Genomic DNA, 20,364 nt, shown 5'->3' on the forward strand with positions numbered 1-20,364 from the left:
TATAAAACAATATTTGTAACATGGCTGGTTCAAATTCCGCCGAGGTCGACTTTGCCTTTCGACTTTTCATCCGTTCGGAGTCGATGAAATAAGTACCAGTTGCGTACTGAGATCGATGCAACCGATTTATCCCACCGAAATTGCTAGCCTTGTGTAAAAAAATTTGAAATCAATATTTCAATATTGTATTGAGTTTAAATGACGCCGAGGTCAACTTTCATTCTTTGCGGGGTTGTTGGAAAGAGTGCCAGTTGAAGACTGGGGTCGATCTAATCGACTAGCCCCTCCCCCCACCAAAACAATAGCTGACCTTACGCCAAAATTCGAAGTCACTATTTTAATATTCTATGGTATTTGTATTGGCAGAATTAGTAGAGCGTCAGCCAAAACAGCGTGCGCTATTTCGTTGCTTCTTTTTAATTTCCGTGTTCAAATCGTGACGGATGTCACTGTGACTTTTATCTTTCGTCCTTAAGCGAGGGTCAAAGATAGAAGTACCAATAATGGTAGTAAGTACGAGGGACGGGGGTGGGATGGAAGAATGAACTCGGCTCTTCCAACACCCTCCCACCAAAATATGGGATTTTGTCAGCGCTGGATCAAACATTAGGCAAAATAAGCACCAGCTTAAGGCGTCAATGGAGGGGCGGGGTTTAGTGGTTAGAGTGTCAGCATCATGATCGTAAGATTGTGGTTTCGATTCCTGGACAAGGCGATGTGTTGTGTTCTTGAGCAAGACACTTCATTTCATGCTGCTCCAGTCAACTCAGCTGGCAAAAATGAGTAATCTTGTGACAGACCGGCGTCCCGCCCAGGTGGGGGAATATATGTCACTGAAACTGGGAAACCGGCCCTCATGGGCCTGGCATGGTTCGAGAAGGAAACACTTCTTCTTCTTCTTCTTCTTCTTCTCCTCCTCCTCCTCCCATCCCCCCTCCTCCACCCCCTCCTCCCTCCTCCTCCTTCCTTCTCTTCTTCTTCTTCTTCTTCTTCTTCTTCTTCTTCTTCTCTTAAGGAGTCAAGGAACGCAGGGAAACCACAGAAATGGTAAATGGTTCACGGCACAAAATAAATCGCTTTAAACTTACGAAAAAAAATATTATTCGAAATGGTTTATACGGTCGGAAATATAAATTGGAAGTGTTCATGATATCATGGTGAGGATCCGATCAAAGATTTAGCAACTAAGAAAGAAAAATGGTGGGAAACCTTACAAATATAAAGGGGAAAGATTAAAAAATAAACATTATTTTCCATTTTATTTATTTTATGTTTTATTTTATGTTTTATTATTGTTTATATATTTGAATTGCATATATATAGGGTCACGAAAATCTGTTAAGTGCTTAGGGTCTTTATGGGTCTTATCCGACTCTAAACTTTGCGTCTATGATAGAATCTTTTGTATTTTCCTCATAACTTTTTTCCTGTTTGATGTCATCCCATCCTAGGTATTCGGAGATGAGAGTCCGTGCAGGAATAAAACCTCTGGATATGCTGAAAACGAAGACATTTTACTTCCTTTGGTTCCTGTTTCTGGCCGAGGGCCAAAGTATGGTATTCATATCAACGTTGTATAAGGTAACAGAAAGACAAACATAGTTAATTAGCTTACTAGGTAACCAGCTAACTAACTTTCTCTTTTTCTCTCTCTCTCTCTCTCTCTCTCTCTCTCCCTCCCTCCCTCCCTCACTCACTCACTCACACTCCGCCGTTTACGACGATGAGGGTTCCACTGGATCCGCCCGACGGAACAGCCTGCTCGTGAAATTATATTATACTTACCACACAGCCACGACTGCGCCTACGAGTAGTTAATGAATTTTTGGAAAGCGTTCCAGTAACAGTGAAGGCGCGTGGCCAAATGTTTAAGGTGTTTGTTCCAGTCACTCAAGATCGTAGTTTCGTTTCCTGGACAGGACGGTGCGTCGCGTTTTTGAGTCAAACATTTCATTCCACTTTAATCCAGTCCACTCAGCTGAAAATGGTCTGGCGTCCCGTTCAGGGGTGGATAGAGTAATCTCGGTCATTTACGCGCCTTGCAAACGGAGTAGCTTATCCTATGAGTCATAGGACTCGACAGAGTCGTGTCCGTGGGGACTTCATTACTTAATTCCTTAATTACTGCACCAGTTACCACTTACTCTCACCTTCTTTCTTCCACCACCCCTCTCTCTCTTTCTCTCTTGCTTTCTCCCTCTCTCCCTTTTAAATTTCGTGTGACGGCTTACATTTCATTTTTTATAATTGTATCTTTACAGGCTTTTGGACAAACTTTCATTCAAGACGACCGGTTTCATTCTTTAGTCGGGGCATTTGCGTCCCTGTGTAATGCGGGTGGCCGTATCCTCTGGGGTGCCATAGCTGATAGAACTTCGTTCAGGGTAAGCTATCACGGGCGCGCTCGATATATATCTCTATAAATTTTTAATGTTTAAGCAAAATTGCAGGATGGTTTCATGCGAAATCAGACCTCCCCAAGCAGAAAATATGACTAAACAGGCGCAGGAGTGGCTGTGTGGTAAGTAGCTCGCTTACCAACCACATGGTTCCGGGTTCAGTCCCACTGCGTGGCACCTTGGGCAAGTGTCTTCTACTATAGCCTCGGGCCGACCAAAGCCTTGTGAGTGGATTTGGTAGACGGAAACTGAAAGAAGCCCGTCGTATATATGTTTATATATATATGCGTGTGTGTGTTGGTGTGTCTGTGTTTGTTCCCCCAGCATCGCTTAACAACCGATGCTGGTGTGTTTACGTCCCCGTAACTTAGCGGTTCGGCAAAAAGAGACCGATAGAATAAGTACTAGGCTTACAAAGAATTAGTCCTGGGGTCGATTTGCTCGACTAAAGGCGGTGCTCCAGCATGGCCTCAGTCAAATGCCTGAAACAAGTAAAAGAGTAAAAGATTAAAGCAATTGAAACCATACAGTCAGAGCTGTTTTGCACAAGCGAAGCGCAGATTTACACTCAATTATACAGAAAGGTTGCCCAGTCGTGGAGAAGGACACGAATGGTCAATCCTGTTGGACAAATTTGGTTTCACTCTCTGCTTAAAGACGCCTGTCTTTACATGAAACCTCTCGTATCTATCATTAGCCAAATCATGTTTCGAAGATTGAATAAAATATTTTGTAAACTATTTTTATCGATCAGACAAGTGCTTAAAAACCACCAGAACGCGTCGTTGTCTTTTCCAGCACTAATAACAGTAATTCGTAGACTATACAAACGTTCTTCTTCTGCTCTTTTTCAGACTGCCCAGTTAGCTATCACCTCGTTACTCACTTGTCTTTATTCAACGTTCATAATCACGGAATACGGTGGGAAACCACTTTTCTTTATCTGGGTTTGTTTGATTTTCCTCACCTTCTCTGGATCTTTCTCCACATTTCCATCTTGTACGATGCGCTGTTTCGGGGAACAGTATTATTCGATAAACTACGGATTACTCTTCACGTCTCAGGTAAAGTTTCAATGCAATAATAATAGTAATAATAATGATAATAATGATGATGATGATGATGATAATAATAATAAAGATGCAGTACCAGGCAGTGGCTCTCGTGGCTTCTGATCTTAATTGATTGGAAGTGTTATCATGTACATTGTTTTGTCTTGGTATAAAAGTTGGGCTACAGCAAATATTCTGCGTAATACCACAGATTTGTTTGAGTTGCTTCCCTTGAAATCATTAAGGGAAGCAACTCTGGAAGAGTTTCTTGCCTTGTAATTATTTATTTATCTTTTAAAAAATATTTTCGGAGTCCATTCTCATTTACCGTTTTCTTTTCTCGAAAATCTATTTTCCAGGCCATGACAGCGATTATTGGATCGCTACTCTCAGAGAATCTCCTTCCTTTGATCGGTTGGATGGGTTTATTTTTCGTTGCAGCAGTGATATCGGCATGTGGTAGGTATCGAACTCTCTCTCTCTCTCGTTCTCTCTGTCACTTCTTTCTCTCTCTCTCGTTCTCTCTGTCACTTCTTTCTCTCTCTCTCTCGTTCTCTCCCTGCTAATATTTATTGGCACAGCTATACGGTTTACAACAGACGTGGCGTTTGAATTTTGTCCACGGGGTTAAACTTTTTCTGTCTTCTCTCTGTCATCGATCCCAGTATTTCAGTGGTACTTATTTTATCGACCTCCTACAGGATGAAAGGCAAAGTCGACTCAGGACGAAATACCGCGCCAACTATTCTGCTAGCTTGCCGCCTTAATAATAATAATAATAATAATAATCATTATTATTACTTTTACTCTAGGTACAAGTCCTTGAACATGTTTCGGGGAAGGGGACAAGTCGATTAAATCGACCCCAGTGCTCAACTGGTACTTATTTTATCAACCGCCGAAAGGATATCAGCCTTGCAGCACCCTTTAGCGCAGGTTGTGATGCATTGTGCCTGGTGTACCGTTATCAGACAGGTATATTAGGCTTCGTATATTTATACCCTAGCATCACTTTCATGGCATGCTCTGTTCTGTTACTCAATAATAATAATTTGGATTAATTCTCAGGGAAAACATTTATCTTGCGACTAATTCTCCAATTCATTGTACAGTTACAATAGAATACGATGAGACAGAGAAGCGAGATGCGATCAGCGGGGTCGCAAATTAAAAGCTGAGCTGGGTTAGAGGACTCTGGCATTCAACTATCAATCATCTGTAGTTAATCTGTGGTTGTCTGTTATTATTTAGTCTTAGTCAGTCATGATCGACCAAACCTAAGATCAACTACGTTCCAGTTATTACACTTCCTCGTCTTCTATTCTAACACTAAATTATTTCAAAGACAATAGTGTGTGGCTTGGGAGGGTGTTAGCAATTGAGCGACCATGAAGAGAGTCCATCGATGGATTGTAGCGTAAATAACCTTTTATTAAATATGGCTGCCTATTCTTACTTCATGTCACTTTTTTAATTAATATTTGCCTTGTTATTTCAGCGATAGTCATAGCATTTAATTTTAAAGAACCGCCTTCATAGAGCAAGGAAAGGAAGCAACAACAACTACTACAATAACAGCAATCACTACTACAACAAAAGTAGGGATTTTTTTCGTATTTTATATAATTTTTATACAATATTCTTTCGTATTTTTTATTAAAAAAATAAATTACTTTTATTTATTTTATTCGTTTCCGTCTTTTCTGTAACCTTTTCAGACATCCCTTCTTAACTCAAACTCAAACATCTATTGAATTCACTCACTGGTCCTTATCTAAATCACTCACAGGGGTTACCTCATCTTAGACATACAGTTACCTCTGTTCATATCCGAAACTTATTTCTTTTAACTTGCAGTCTGCGAGGTAGTCATACATCACCACCAGATCTGGAAGCCCCATATGGTCCTTTTTGACATACAGCACGTCTTCCCTGTTCTTTTCCTATTCATGTCTTTCTTTCTTCTCTCTCTCTACATTTACCTGTCTTATATTTCGAGTGGAAATCACCCTCTTCAGTCTCACTACTTTAGATGTGACTTCCAAAGAACATGAATATTGCTCCTAGTTATAAAAACATGTGATGTGTATGAATGAAGACACCTGTATAAAGACATGGCGATTGTTAAATGTTGGTGGGCTTTGTGGAAAAAGAAGACATATAGACATGGACACATACACACACATGCATGTACATATGTACACACACACACACATATACACACATACATATACATACACACAGATAATCTCAGAAGACTAGCAATATTTATTGACTTTAGAAGTAATATATTTATTTCTTCAATGGATCTCATTTTTGATAAAATGATACAGATTAAATTTTCACTTGATATCCTTTCATGTGTTTCGCCATTCATTACCATTATTAATATTATTTTTATTATTATTTATATTTTTTTTTTTTTTAGTTTGTAACAATTGCATTTTCTCCTGTTAATATTTTACAATGCCAATAATATTGTTTCTTTATAAACTAATCTATTTTGATAACCAATAATTCACATTCTTTGTTTATTAGAAACTTAGAATAAAATAAAGCAATTCCTCTCTCAGTCTTTTGTGGGTTTTTAATCCATTAATTTGCTAAAATACAAATATATAATTATATTCAAGGAAACTTCAAAAATTAATTTCCAATCCAGTTTTATATTGAGACAAACTTTACTACATTGTCGTTTACTTTCGGAAATAACTTCTTGGACATTTTTCTTTTAATAAATTCACTCTTTCGTTTTCTGTAATATTTCCTTAGCAACAAGAGCCATTTCTGGTTGTGCTAAGATAAAAATTCTTGTAATTCTGGCTAAACCGGCTGCTTATATTTCTTCCATTCCAACAGCTTTGTTTCCCATGCATGTCTCAATGAATGTCTAAATTTTCCTTACCGGAATCGAATATATTGGTTCCTGCATAAAAAGAGAAATGTACTTTATACATCCAATGCCATATATCAAGAACAAGCAATCAATAATAATGGTAGTGATGCCAAGTATACAGAACAAATACACAATTAACACCCACTTTTTTTTTAATCATATTTTTGTTCAAATACACTGATTTTGTTTCAATTAATTTTTAAAATAACGAAGAGTTTAGCTAAATAGCTTTGAATAAGCTGGGGTTTGGAACGTAAATAAACATGAAATTTTGATGGAAGTTTTTACTTTAGACGACTTTAAAATGGAAAATTTGTATCATAGAAGAAGGGGACAATCTAAGGGGTGAAAGGGTGAAAGCAGAAGACTAAACTAAGTTTTCTTTTTATTGTTCTAAGATTCAATTTCTTGAGATCCCTGGTTCTAAACCTGGGAGGCAGCCACACCTTTGTGACTCCCACAAAAAAAGTGGCAAATGCCAAGAAGGTACCAGATGTTTAGGAGTTGTTGGGTTTTCTCAGGAATAAAATATTTCAACCAAGTGCAATGCTGTATTTGTTGGCATAAAAGATTCATGCGTATATTAGATGCACCACAATTTCAGCAACACAGATTCAAGAAAAAAAGAGGCTCAACTTCACAAGTAGGACCCTAGATGATTCTTTTGAGAGTTTAAAAAAAAAAAAATTCTTACATGTCATCAAATATGGTGCTTGTATTAAATCTATCTCTGTTTGTATTAAATCTATCTCTGTTTGTATTAAATCTATCTCTGTTTGTATTAAATCTATCTCTGTTTGTATTAAATCTATCTCTGTTTGTATTAAATCTATCTCTATCTTTCTAGGTTGTCCCTCAGGACGCCCTAAGACTATTTCCACACATTTCCCCCACTCATCTTGATCTTCTGTAATGGTCCTCAGCTCCTGTACCCTTTCCATACCAGTATCCTCCAGCAAGTTGTTGATATAGGTCGTCTTCCTTCTTCCTCTCTTGGTTCTTCCTTCCGTTGGTTACCAGAGCACCAGCTTGTTAGCAATTTCATCGGTGTGTCTGATGCAGTGTCCAGCTAGCCTCGTCCTTCTATGCTGTATCTTCAATGTTACTTTTGGTAGTCCCTGGTATCATCAGTGATCAGAAACCTTATTGATGTTGAGCCAAGGTCCAATATAATTTCTTTACTTAACCCAATAATGCTGTGTTCCCAGCAGAGCAGGAATAGCCTAAATGTGATATTTAATGGAATCTCGTTAAAGCGGTAATGAACAACACACACAAAAGGAAGACAAAATGCTAAAAACAAACAACCAATCATGTCACAGTTTTGTAATCAATGGAGTTTATGACTCATTCTTAATGGTGTCCCCCTAACTGTTTACTTTTGTTTTTATTTAAAAGAATATGGATTTTTGCAATGAAACAAGTGTATGATGAACCCAGCAGTTTGTCTGGTAAACAAGCAAGGTCTAGACTTCTTCAGCTGAAGAGATTATCAATGGTATCCATTCTTTGGATGAAGAGTTTACCTTTACACAAATAATGAGAATGATTTGGACAATCAAACTGGTGAAAGCGTATCAGGACAATTAACCCTTGAAGACAATTACCCCACCCCTTAGTTAATTACTCCCTCTACAGTATATTAAGAAGTTTTAAATCATCAGCTGTTGTCCTCAGGAGTAACTGCCCATGGTGGTGGGGGTAGCTGTCCATAGTGGTGGTGGTGGGGTAACTCTCCTAGACTAGGTGAAAGTGATGAGGAAAGTAGTTATACACATGAACAAATACAGAAGCAGAGAGAAACACCTATTATTGTTATTCTCCTGAATTTGTTTTTTTGCGATTCTGTCCATTAGTTTGCCAGCAATCATTACTCTTGAGTTGTGCATACAACTCTTTTACTCTTTTACTTGTTTCAGTCCTTTGGCTGCGGCCATGCTGGAACACTGATGCTGGTGTGTTTACATCCCCGTAACTTAGTGGTTCAGCAAAAGAGACCTGAGTTCTCATTCCTAAGGTATTTTTCTGATGCTGTTGTAATTATTATTATTATTATTATTATTATTATTCATGTCACTGCCTGGAATCAAACTCGGAATCTTAGGGTTAGTAGCCCACGCTCTTAACCACTACACCATATGCCCGTGGGCAATTATTGAGTGAATTCGGTTCTAAGCAGTAACCTGAATAATAATAATAATAATAATAATAATAATAATAATAATAATAATAATAATAACAACATCGAAAAATACCTTAGGAATGAGAACCCAGGTTCGAAATTTTCCCAAGACACCTGATGAAGGCTGGAGGGTATATCAGCCGAAACGTTGTTTTAACAACAAACAAGATGAGGACAAATATAAATAATGTAAATATGATGATGATGAATGGAAGATTTGAACAGATATGAACAGTTCGAACGATGAAGATGAACAAGATTTATTTTAATTGAACTGAAGTTAAACACAAGTCAATAAGGTTGCAATAACAACTCCTCTTTTATTGGTCCTTAAATGCACTCCCTAGTGGTTGGAACTTCCAAATGAGCAAGTCTCTATACAAATAATAATATAAGAAATTGGAAATTAACAATGACTTATGCCAGCAAAATGGTCCAAGACTTCAATACTCAATTAACATACTGTGTTTGCTCACTTCGTGGCCTTGCTCTACCTCTATAAATTCATAACAACAACAATTATGGTGTAGTGGTTAAGAGCATAGGCTACTAACCCCAAGATTCTGAGTTCAATTCCAGGCAGTGACCAGAATAATAATAATAACATTGAGAAATACCTTAGGAATGAGAACCCAGGTTCAAAATTTCCCCAAGACACCTGATAAAGGCTGGAGGGTATACCAGCCGAAACGTTGTGTTAACAACAAACAAGATGAGGACAAATATCCGTCAAATGTAAATAATGAACAACGATTATATTTCTACATCAGCTTAAAACTTAAACTTATTTTTATTCAATAAACTCCAAAGTTTACAATATCCTTTTTTTTTTGTTTAAATGTTAGGATTTACTTTGAGTGGCAAGCCTAGCACACAACCATGTCTAACACCACCACCCGGACCTTCAGTGGTAGGCCTAGCACCCCCCCCCTTGTTTAACAACACCACCTGCTTTTGGAGGGACAAGCCTAACATACTATCTTGTCACCACCTTGTCGTTTGGCATTTTAAGAAGCGTTCAGTCTGTTACAGATATTCAAACTAACTTTCTCTCTGGGCACATTGTTCCTGTCCAATCTCAGGATGGCCACCAATGTTGTCATGGATGCTACCCTTCCTTTCTGACCAACTTATTAAAAAAGAAACCTACAATAATTGAGAGTTGGGCTCAAACAGATATTGGTGTATTTGTGTATATCAGTGAGGCTGGTGTCCTCGTCTTCATTGTTGCTTTCACAATGTTTTGGCTACTTTTTTTTTGGTGGTATCCTCATTACAAAGTCCTTAGAACACTGAAAACATAAGAGCTACCAGTAAAAAATGGACACTAGACAGAAGTCAATAGATGAAGATGTACATTAGACTTAAAAGACTGGAGGTCATATTGAAGAGGAAAACAAGACTGTGGAATGGAATTCCAAAGTTCAGAGATGCAAGGGAAGAAACTGGTACCATAAAGTGCTTTACGGCACTTAGGAGGTTGAAAAGTATACTGATGTGAACTGGATGCAAGTCTAGTTAATCGCTGATAAGTTCTTAAAGGAGGAACCAGGGAAGAGAGCTCAGCTGAACAATGTCTATGGAAATACTTATAGAAAAGAGACAAGGAAGCAACATAACAACGATGAGTGATCTCAAACCCAATTGAAGACTATTTCAAGAGGAATGGTCTAATCCATTTAGAGGAGAATCATCACTTCATAAATGGTGTTTTGCTTATAGACCATGCTGAATATAAAATCCTGGCTATTGCAGTTGGAGAATTTGTGAAATGATTAAAATAAAGTTAACAATTCTCTACTATGACAATGCTTACTTGGGTACAGATTAAAACACTCACCGAGGCTTCTTGTTTCATATTTGATTCCATCAATAAGAGACATACAAGAGCTCAGTTAATTACAGACTTTCTATTTTACACATTTTTACAATAACAATAATTGATTGAAAGAGATCTCTGCTTCCATTTTCTCAGCCTGGCTTTATCAGCAGGAAAATACAATTCAATGCCTAAAACTTATCCATCAACTGTAGACTGATTGACTATTTACTTTTACAACTACAGAAACATTGAGACAGTTACCTAACAACTGTTGCTAGACTGAATTACTAAACAACTGTAGAATTTATGGAATAATTTTTTTACAATTGTAGCTAGTCTGGGACAGTTACCAAACAACTGTAGATTTACTGGAAATTAGTAACTGTAGCCTGACATCATTTTGTTTTTATCCTAATAAGTAGGAAGGTAGATAAAACACAAACCCCTTCAGGTAGATGGCCCTGCTCAGTATGTAGAAAAGGAGTAGGTAGTAACTCTATAAGATGTACCCGGTGCAAGCTATGGACACATAAGAGGTGCAGCAACATCAAAGGCAGGTTAACTAGCAAGTTAGTTTTTGTTTGTGGAAGATGTTCAGGTGCAATAAAGACTGCAAACAAACAGGAAACAACTTCTATCTCATTCCAGGGTGAAAAACTAGAGGTAGTCGATAGCTTCCGCTATCTGGGCGACCAAGTTAGTAGTGGGGGTGGGTGCGCTGAAAGTGTAGCTGCTAGAATAAGAATAGCCTGGGCAAAGTTTAGAGAGCTCTTACCCCTGCTGGCGACAAAGGGACTCTCACTCAGAGTAAAAGGCAGACTGTATGACGCATGCGTACGAACAACCATGCTACATGGCAGTGAAACATGGGCTGTAACTGCTGAGGACATACGTAAGCTCGCAAGGAATGAAGCCAGTATGCTCCGTTGGATGTGTAATGTCAATGTGAATACCCGTCAGAGTGTAAGTATCTTGAGAGAAAAGCTGAACATTAGAAGCATCAGTTGTGGCGTGCAAGAGAGACGATTGCGCTGGTATGGACATGTGGTGAGAATGGAGGAGGATAGCTGCGTGAAAAAGTGCCACACCCTAACAGTTGAGGGAACCCGTGGAAGAGGTAGGCCCAGGAAGACCTGGGCTGAGGTGGTGAGGCAAGACCTTCGTACATTGGGCCTCACCGAGGCGATGACTACGGACCGAGACCTTTGGAAATGGGCTGTGCGTGAGAAGACCCGGCAAGCCAAGTAAGATCGTTGCCAGTGCCCCTGGACTGGTTCTTGTGCGGGTGGCACATGAGATGCACCATTTTGAGCGTGGCCGTTGCCAGTACCGCCTGACTGGCTCCTGTAGGATTTTCGAGCGAGATCGTTGCCAGTGCCCCTGGACTGGCTTGTGCGGGTGGCACATAAAAGACACCATTTCGAGCGTGGCCGTTTTCGTGCGGGTGACACGTAAAAGCACCCACTACACTCTCTGAGTGGTTGGCGTTAGGAAGGGCATCCAGCTGTAGAAACTCTGCCAAATCAGACTGGAGCCTGGTGTTGCCATCCGGTTTCACCAGTCCTCAGTCAAATCGTCCAACCCATGCTAGCATGGAAAGCGGACGTTAAACGATGATGATGATGATGATAATGAATGTAGGCAGAATAGGAAAAGACAGCAGCCATGATCATTTGTCAGGGCCACTTTGACTGGTGGGAAGAAGTTCTTAGACCGAAAATATGGCCTGAATGCTTGCAACAGAATGAACAGAGCCAAAGGCACCAAGGGACCAGGTGGTGTTGTTAAAGGGGGACTTTCTCACAATTTTCTGTTTACCAAATTTCATTCATAAGGCATTGGTAACTTTGAGGTTATTGTTGAAGGTACATTGGATATAAAAGTGCTGCACAGTGAGATGAAACTCAAAACCACAGAGTTGCAAAGCCAACTTCTTAACCACACAGCCATTCCTGCACTTGAGACAGACACCTAACAAGTGTAGCTTGACTTGAAGACCTACCTGGCAACTAGCAGTCTGAACTTGCTCCCCCTGCGTGGGGATTGAGGCTGAGCACAGCCGGTTGGATGAAAGATCTACCATCTACCTGTTGTAAAGCATTGAAAGAGAGAGCAGTCAGTCATTGGAAGTTAATTAAATTCAAAGACCAAATTATAAGTGAAATGCTATTTTCTTTAGAAGAAACATGGAAATGAAAAAGACGAGAAAAAATTTTGAAAAATAGTTGGCTAAAATTTTAAAACAGGGAGTTTGAGGTTCAAGCACAACAAAAGAAATAAAATAAAATATTTTCTTTTTTCTTTGTTTTTTTTTTTCTTTTTTCTACTTACCATTAATAATAAATGCATCTGAAGAATGTCTGGATCTTCTTGGTCAATGACCATTGCTTTTATCAATGTCCACACTGAATTTTGTATTAACTGGCCATTGATTAAATGCGTCAAAAGGGTCAGTTTGGGTCTGAGAGTATTCAGCGGGATTGAGGCTGGGAAAGGAAAATAAATCTGATGGTACGTTGCCAGAGTGTCCACTGTTTCGACTAAGGTTTGTAAAAGGGTCATTTTCAATGTCAGTTGTTTGACTGTTGTATATGGAAAGGTCAGTCTCTGGAACTGACCTTTCGGTATTTTTTGTCGAAGGAAAAAACTGAGTCACTTGAGTATTGTTTTGTGTTAGATTAACATTAGTTTGTATCACAAAAGGGTCAACTGGGGACTTCTCAGTTTGTAGTTTGAGGTGGAGGGGAACAACAAAGGGATCAGATAAGTCATTGTTAAGTTCGCTACAGAACGATCCAGAAATGTTTGTGTTTGTCTGGTTATGGTTTGATTGTGGCTTTGTGCAATGAAGGACACGAAATGGATCCACACTGTTGAACACTGGCTGGCTGGATTTATTATGGATTTGAGCTGATGTTGAACTACAAACAGATTCTACAGACTGGGAGGTTGTCTGAGGAGTCTGTTTTGAACGTTTGTTAACTATTTTGGTGTAGGGGCCACTGAAAGGATCTGGTGATGAAGAGTTCCTCACTGAAGGACTGGTATTAACTTTAGACATGAAAGGGTTATTGTTGGGCCAACCACTGTCATGGGAACTAGCAGTACCAATGGCAGTCTGTGACGAATTTGAAGCAAATACATCACGGCCGCCACTTGAAAAACTTTGGTTACTAAAAGGTGAGCTTGAATTGTCATTTTCAGTAAATGCAGACCAAGGAGGGGGTGAAGAGTTGCTGTTGCCAGTGGCAACACTAAGAGGAGATGAGACAGATGACCCTCGGTCAGTAAACTTTGTTGTATTAACTTTGGTGTCAGCAAGTTTTGTCGTTGGAAGACTATTGGTAGACACGTCTGAGTCTTGTAGTGATGTAAAAGAACAATCTGAAATGGCCCCATGGGCCAAAACTGTCCCTTCCAGGGAAACAACAGATGACACTGGGGAGTTGGATTTTCCCATACTTTGTAAGCTTGAACTGGAAGAAAGGGTACGTTTTGGACGAACAGGAAGTGGAGGAGGTTTGGCAGTTCTTGTAATATCTGATGTCCTTGGGCGGGGTGGGGGAGCTGGTGCTTGGTCAGGTTCGAAATTAAGGGAAGCACCTGTTGGTAGTGGAGGGGGTGGCACAGTTGGGGAAGGGAGGTTAAATTCGTCATCAGATATGGCCCAGTGGTCATCTGGAAAGGGCGAAATGCTACACACAGACTCTGACCCCGAGTTGTGACCAGAAACAGCAGCAAGAAGATGGGAAGGGAGTTGCGGAGGTGGGTGAGAGGGGGGATTATTAAAGTCAACATCTGAAAGTTTGAGTTTCGTCATTGCATAGGTAACCTCTGTGGGGTTGTTGCCACTGAAGCTGAAAATACTGGGAGAATCAGAATGGGGCTGGTCGTTAGAGACATTAGAAGACTGGGAATCGGAACCGGAAAAAGAAGCAGCAGAAACTGAGGGTTGATCAAATTTGGTGGGTTCAGGAAAGCACACGGGATCAGGTAACAAGTTTTCAGCTGGAAGAGCTGAGGTTATTGAATATTCACTTGCCTGGTCATTATTTGATGGGGTAGCATCTTGCTCTGATGGCTGCTGCTGCTGTTGCTGCTGCTGCTGCTGGGGTGGGAGAGGATTTTCAGTTTTAGAACTCTGAACATGCAATTCTTTACATTTAATACTTTCTTCAAGTAATTCATTTAATTTTTTGCTTGGTGGCGGCTCCAACTTTGGAAATAACTCTGCTGGCTTCTTGTGGTGCTGATTGCTGCCGAAATTGCAGAGATCCTGGAAAAGCTTGTCAGTCTGAGGAACTGGATTGGTACCAGTGTCTGTTGGTTTATTATTTGCCAAAGTTGAAGCACTTTCCAGTTTCTCATTACTCTGCTGAGAGAAGACGCTAGTGAAAGAACTGTCCAAAGAGATAGCATCGAATTTACTCGGAGTGCTTCTCTGACTGCTGTCAGGAGACGAGAGGGGCAGAAAAGCTGGTTGTGGCCCCTCTGGGAATGCAGCAAATGATGCTTGTTGCCCAACAGGAAATCCAGTAACCGGGGTCGGTGGTTTAACAGAGAACGCAGCTGAGAATGCAGCTGGCTGTGGTGCAGCTGAAAATGCATTCCCTGCCACAGGATGTGCAGGGTCAGGAGGGAATGCAGCAAACGGTTGCTGGGCAGCAAAATTTGCAGCCACGTTTTGTGTTGCAACTGGAAATGTGTTGCCACGTGGTGGCTTCATCACTGGAAATGCAGCAAAAGGTACAGTATTGTCTGTAGTTGGTGGTGTGGTAGACGTAGAGGCTGTAAAGGGTGTTTGGTTGGGTGCTTGTGCAGGTACAGCGGAAACAAACAGTTTATCCCCAAATGGATCTGTAACAATGGGTAGAGAGCAGGTCATGTTGGTTGGCATCTGCAATGGTACAGCGTATAAGATTAATAAGATTGGGATAATGACAAAATGATAATTAGGATGATTAGTAAAAGTAGAAATAACAATGATGGCGGAGACAAAAGCTGCAGAAAGAAGACTTAGATCAGTGGTTCTCAGCCATGTTGGGAAGAGATGGAGAAGAAACAAAGAGAAACAGGTGAGTATAAATTGTTGTTTTGTACTTACCTCAGGTGGGGTTGTCGCTGGATCAATTGGTTTCGGAACTGCTGGGTTAGCAGTCATTGGAACTGCTGGGTTAACAGTTATTGGAACTGCTGGGTTAACAGTTATTGGAACTGCTGGGTTAACAGTTATTGGAACTGCTGGGTTAACAGTTATTGGAACTGCCGGGTTAACAGTTAACGGAACTGAAACAGGAAACGGCTGAGCAGGAACATTGGAAGACACTGCAGAGGGAAAGGCACTGGACGCTGGAAATAGGTTGGCCGCAAGACTACACTGACCGGGTGGTAAAGCTGCCGGTGCCTGTGGCATAGCGCTGCCGATGGGAACGCGAGGTGAAGCCGGCGGAGGAGGGAGCAACACTACAGGAGCAGCGGCAGTAGCTGCAGCAGCAATCGACACAGATGCATTCCCAATGCACTGTTTAGAATTGTTTATGTTCCACGGATCAGCAGTTGTGTCCCCTGTTGTCACCTGCCCGAAGGGAAAGTCATCGAAGCTCTCCAAAGCAGTACCCATAGAGTCCATTCCCTGTCAATTAGATTAAGAATAACGGTTTAGCACAAAGTTCACAACACATGTCCTCGAGTAAAAGACAAACACCTTGGAGACATTTCAAGCAGGTTAACCCTTTAGCATTTAAACTGACCATATCCGGCCAAAATATTCTGTTTTATGGTCTCACTGGAGAGATCTGGCCTCTCACATCAACCGTACAATATCATTCTAAAATTAACAGTTACCTCTTCAAAATCTCAAAACATACACAAACATTGGAGTAAAGATTATTTGCCAACATAACATGGCAGTCCTGGTTTAGGACGAATGTTGCTGTAATTTAGCCCCAGGAGACATCATCTCCAGCTGGCTATACGACATGATCAGTGTCCTTATATTTTCGAACAAGGGGGTGCTAGACTCCCTTATTCAAAAATATGACACAGATCGTGTTGTATAGCCAATTGGAGACGATGTCTCCTGGGGCTAAATTACAGCAACATTCATCCAAAACTAGGACTGCCATGTTGGCAAACAATCTTTACTCCAAAGTACTGTTGCTGAATATCTCTCGTTGTGAGATTTACAAATAGTAATTTTCTAATACACAAACATGTTCACATGTAAGTAGATATGCACAGGCAGACGCATGCATCTGTACACACACACACACACACATGTATACGCATAACACAATGATATGGTTTACAGTAGGTCCATCATTCAAATCCTCCAGGTGACGTTACAACTTTTTTCCATCTTCTATATTATATACGAGGGTGTGCTGAAAAGTTCCTGGCTTTGGGTAAAAGAAAATACAGGTGGATCAATTAATTATGATTTTATTCAGCATATTCCCCTCTCAGATTCACACACTTATTGCAGCAGCGGTACTTCAGTTTTTCTAAGACCTATAAAAAACTTGGAAGGTTGGGCCTCCAACCAGGCCTTTCACAATTCCCTTAAAGCCAGAAATCTTTCAGCACTCCCTCGTATATATAATAATACAATACCTCAACACTGTGTGGGGTGACAATCCCCTTTGATAGAGCACTGATATGTCAATACAGCTATTTAGTTTAACTCTGTGATTTGGCAAACACAGCAATATGGTTTACTGTACAGGCAGTGTTTAAATTTTGAAAAAAAAAAACAAAAAAAAACCTAAAACCTCAAAAAACCACAAACACACACACACACACACACTGTATTGGAGTAAAGGTAAATGCTAAATTAGAGTTAACGTTTTAAAGCAATTTAAGAATAACAATAAAACCATTAATTGATGGCGGTGGGGTCACCTTGTCTGCAAATCAAAAGAAATGGTGTTTGAAGGTAGTTTGTTATCATTTATTCATTTACTTGTTTTAGTCGTTAGACTGTGGCCATGCTGGAGCACTGCCTTCAATGGTTTAGTTAAAGAAATCAATCCCAGTATTTATTTTAAAGCCTGATACTTATTCGGTCAGTCTCGTTTTGCTGAACTGCTAAATGTATCCTGCATTGGTAAGGCCAAAATAGAGAATATATGTATGTATGTATATATATATATATATATATATATATATATAATATATATATATAGGAGTACTCTGTCGCTTACGACATCAAGGGTTCCAGTTGATACGATCAATGGAACAGCCTGCTCATGAAATTAACGTCCAAGTGGCTGAGCACTCCACAGACACGTGTACCCTTGATATAGTTCTCAGGGAGATTCAGCATGACACAGAGTGTGACATGGCTGGCCCCGTTGAAATACTGGACACAACATGTCGCCGGGGATTGAACTCACGACCTTACGATTGTGAGTCGAATGCCCTAACCACTAAGCCATGCACTTTCACTATATATATAGCCTGCTAGTTGGAGATGCGTGTCAAGCTCTCGTAAACATATAATAATTCTAGTGAACTAGCAGGCCATTGCTACTCCAAACTGATGACGAGCAAGGACTCAGAAACATGTCTCTGGATGCAGGCTTAGCTAAGTGGAGGTGCTTGTCTCTCCCTAGTAAACATAAGGACACAGGAAATGTGTCAAGGCCAACAGGAAGTGATGCTGCTTCCTAGGGCTAAATAGTAGTAGTATTATTCCCTTCATGGGACTGTCACATGAAGTTGACAGCATACAACTACTTTATCGCATCACTACTGCATAAATCTCTCTGAGAGATTTAGAAATGTATTATTTCTATATATAAATATCATCATCATCATCGTTTAACGTCCGCTTTCCATGCTAGCATGGGTTGGACGATTTGACTGAGGACTGGTGAAACCGGATGGCAACACCAGGCTCCAGTCTGATTTGGCAGAGTTTCTACAGCTGGATGCCCTTCCTAACGCCAACCACTCAGAGAGTGTAGTGGGTGCTTTTACGTGTCACCCGCACGAAAACGGCCACGCTCGAAATGGTGTCTTTTATGTGCCACCCGCACAAGCCAGTCCAGGGGCACTGGCAACGATCTCGCTCGAAAATCCTACAGGAGCCAGTCAGGCGGTACTGGCAACGGCCACGCTCAAAATGGTGCATCTCATGTGCCACCCGCACAAGAACCAGTCCAGGGGCACTGGCAACGATCTTACTTGGCTTGCCGGGTCTTCTCACGCACAGCCCATTTCCAAAGGTCTCGGTCCGTAGTCATCGCCTCGGTGAGGCCCAATGTACGAAGGTCTTGCCTCACCACCTCAGCCCAGGTCTTCCTGGGCCTACCTCTTCCACGGGTTCCCTCAACTGTTAGGGTGTGGCACTTTTTCACGCAGCTATCCTCCTCCATTCTCACCACATGTCCATACCAGCGCAATCGTCTCTCTTGCACGCCACAACTGATGCTTCTAATGTTCAGCTTTTCTCTCAAGATACTTACACTCTGACGGGTATTCACATTGACATTACACATCCAACGGAGCATACTGGCTTCATTCCTTGCGAGCTTACGTATGTCCTCAGCAGTTACAGCCCATGTTTCACTGCCATGTAGCATGGTTGTTCGTACGCATGCGTCATACAGTCTGCCTTTTACTCTGAGTGAGAGTCCCTTTGTCGCCAGCAGGGGTAAGAGCTCTCTAAACTTTGCCCAGGCTATTCTTATTCTAGCAGCTACACTTTCAGCGCACCCACCCCCACTACTAACTTGGTCGCCCAGATAGCGGAAGCTATCGACTACCTCTAGTTTTTCACCCTGGAATGAGATAGAAGTTGTTTCCTGTTTGTTTGCAGTCTTTATTGCACCTGAACATCTGCCACAAACAAAAACTAACTTGCTAGTTAACCTGCCTTTGATGTTGCTGCACCTCTTATGTGTCCATAGCTTGCACCGGGTACATCTTATAGAGTTACTACCTACTCCTTTTCTACATACTGAGCAGGGCCATCTACCTGAAGGGGTTTGTGTTTTATCTACCTTCCTACTTATTAGGATTTTGGTTTTAGCTAGGTTGACTCTAAGGCCCTTCAATTCTAGACCTTGCTTCCACACCTGAAACTTCTCCTCTAGTTCTGATAGTGACTCCGCAATTAGGGCAAGGTCATCAGCATAGAGGAGCTCCCAGGGGCAACCTGTCTTGAACTCCTCTGTGATTGCCTGGAGGACTATGGTAAATAATAGGGGGCTGAGGACGGAACCTTGGTGGACCCCTACCTCTACCCGGAATTCATTGCTGTACTCATTTCCAACCCTCACCTTACTGGCCGCATCTCTGTACATGGCTCGCACAGCTCTCACTAGCCATTCTTCTATCCCAAGTTTCCTCATTGACCACCAGATAAGGGATCGGGGGACCCTGTCAAAGGCTTTCTCCATGTCAACGAAAGCCAGGTACAGAGGTTTATCCTTGGCTAGGTATTTCTCTTGCAACTGTCTCACTAGAAATAAGGCATCAGTAGTGCTTTTACCTGGCACGAACCCAAACTGCATCTCATCTAAATTGATTCGCTCCCTAATTAGTTGGGCTATGACCCTCTCTGTAACTTTCATAACCTGATCTAACAGCTTGATGCCTCTGTAATTATTTGTATCTAAAGCGTCCCCTTTACCTTTGTAGCAGTTGACTATGATGCTGCTACACCAGTCATAGGGTATGACTCCTTCGTGTATCACCTGGTTCGTAATACGGGTGACTAGGCTATAGCCAACACTGCCAGATATTTTGAGCATCTCTGCAGTGATTCCTGATGGGCCGGGGGCTTTCCCGGTCTTCATACTCTTAATTGCTTTATCTACCCTGGTACTATCAACTCGGATAGCTGGTCCCTCTATTGGGTCGACATAAGGCAGGCTCTCTTTCTCCCATTCATTCTCTTATAAATATATATATATAAATATATATGTACACATAAATATATATATATGTACATATAAATATATATATATATGTACTTATAATATATATATATATCATCATCATCATCA

The 20,364-nt window shown here is 40.9% G+C and overlaps 2 protein-coding genes across 17 annotated transcripts in view; one reads left to right on the plus strand and one right to left on the minus strand.

Moving 5' to 3' along the window:
- Nucleotides 1-20,364, plus strand: part of LOC106872020 (apicoplast pyruvate carrier 1) — a 58,485-nt gene that overhangs the window by 16,647 nt on the left and 21,474 nt on the right. For both annotated transcript variants that reach the window (XM_089351659.1, XM_089351658.1), the window contains exons 7-11: nt 1,452-1,581; nt 2,262-2,384; nt 3,254-3,463; nt 3,811-3,910; nt 4,950-5,049. In XM_089351659.1, coding sequence (XP_089207785.1) covers nt 1,452-1,581; nt 2,262-2,384; nt 3,254-3,463; nt 3,811-3,910; nt 4,950-4,990 — 604 coding nt within the window. In that variant the 3' untranslated portion in view covers nt 4,991-5,049. The remainder of the gene's footprint in view (nt 1-1,451; nt 1,582-2,261; nt 2,385-3,253; nt 3,464-3,810; nt 3,911-4,949; nt 5,050-20,364) is intronic.
- LOC106872024 (uncharacterized) overlaps nt 6,021-20,364 on the minus strand; it is a 136,223-nt gene continuing 121,879 nt past the window's right edge. For 8 of the 15 annotated variants that reach the window (XR_016241714.1, XR_016241715.1, XR_016241717.1 and 5 more), the window contains 4 exons: nt 15,456-15,983; nt 12,683-15,248; nt 12,354-12,438; nt 6,021-6,377 (listed from right to left, as the gene is read on the minus strand). Coding sequence is in view for 7 of the 15 variants with exons in the window: in XM_014918843.3 (XP_014774329.1) it covers nt 12,726-15,248; nt 15,456-15,983 (3,051 nt within the window). In the remaining 8 variants the exon portion in view is untranslated. The remainder of the gene's footprint in view (nt 6,378-12,353; nt 12,439-12,682; nt 15,249-15,455; nt 15,984-20,364) is intronic. The other 7 variants (XM_014918843.3, XM_089351652.1, XM_014918840.3 and 4 more) reach the window with 1 other exon arrangement.

This window comes from Octopus bimaculoides, chromosome 4 (genome assembly GCF_046866305.1).
Source record: "Octopus bimaculoides isolate indiv1 chromosome 4, ASM4686630v1, whole genome shotgun sequence".
In the NCBI taxonomy this organism is placed as follows: Eukaryota; Metazoa; Mollusca; class Cephalopoda; order Octopoda; family Octopodidae; genus Octopus; species Octopus bimaculoides.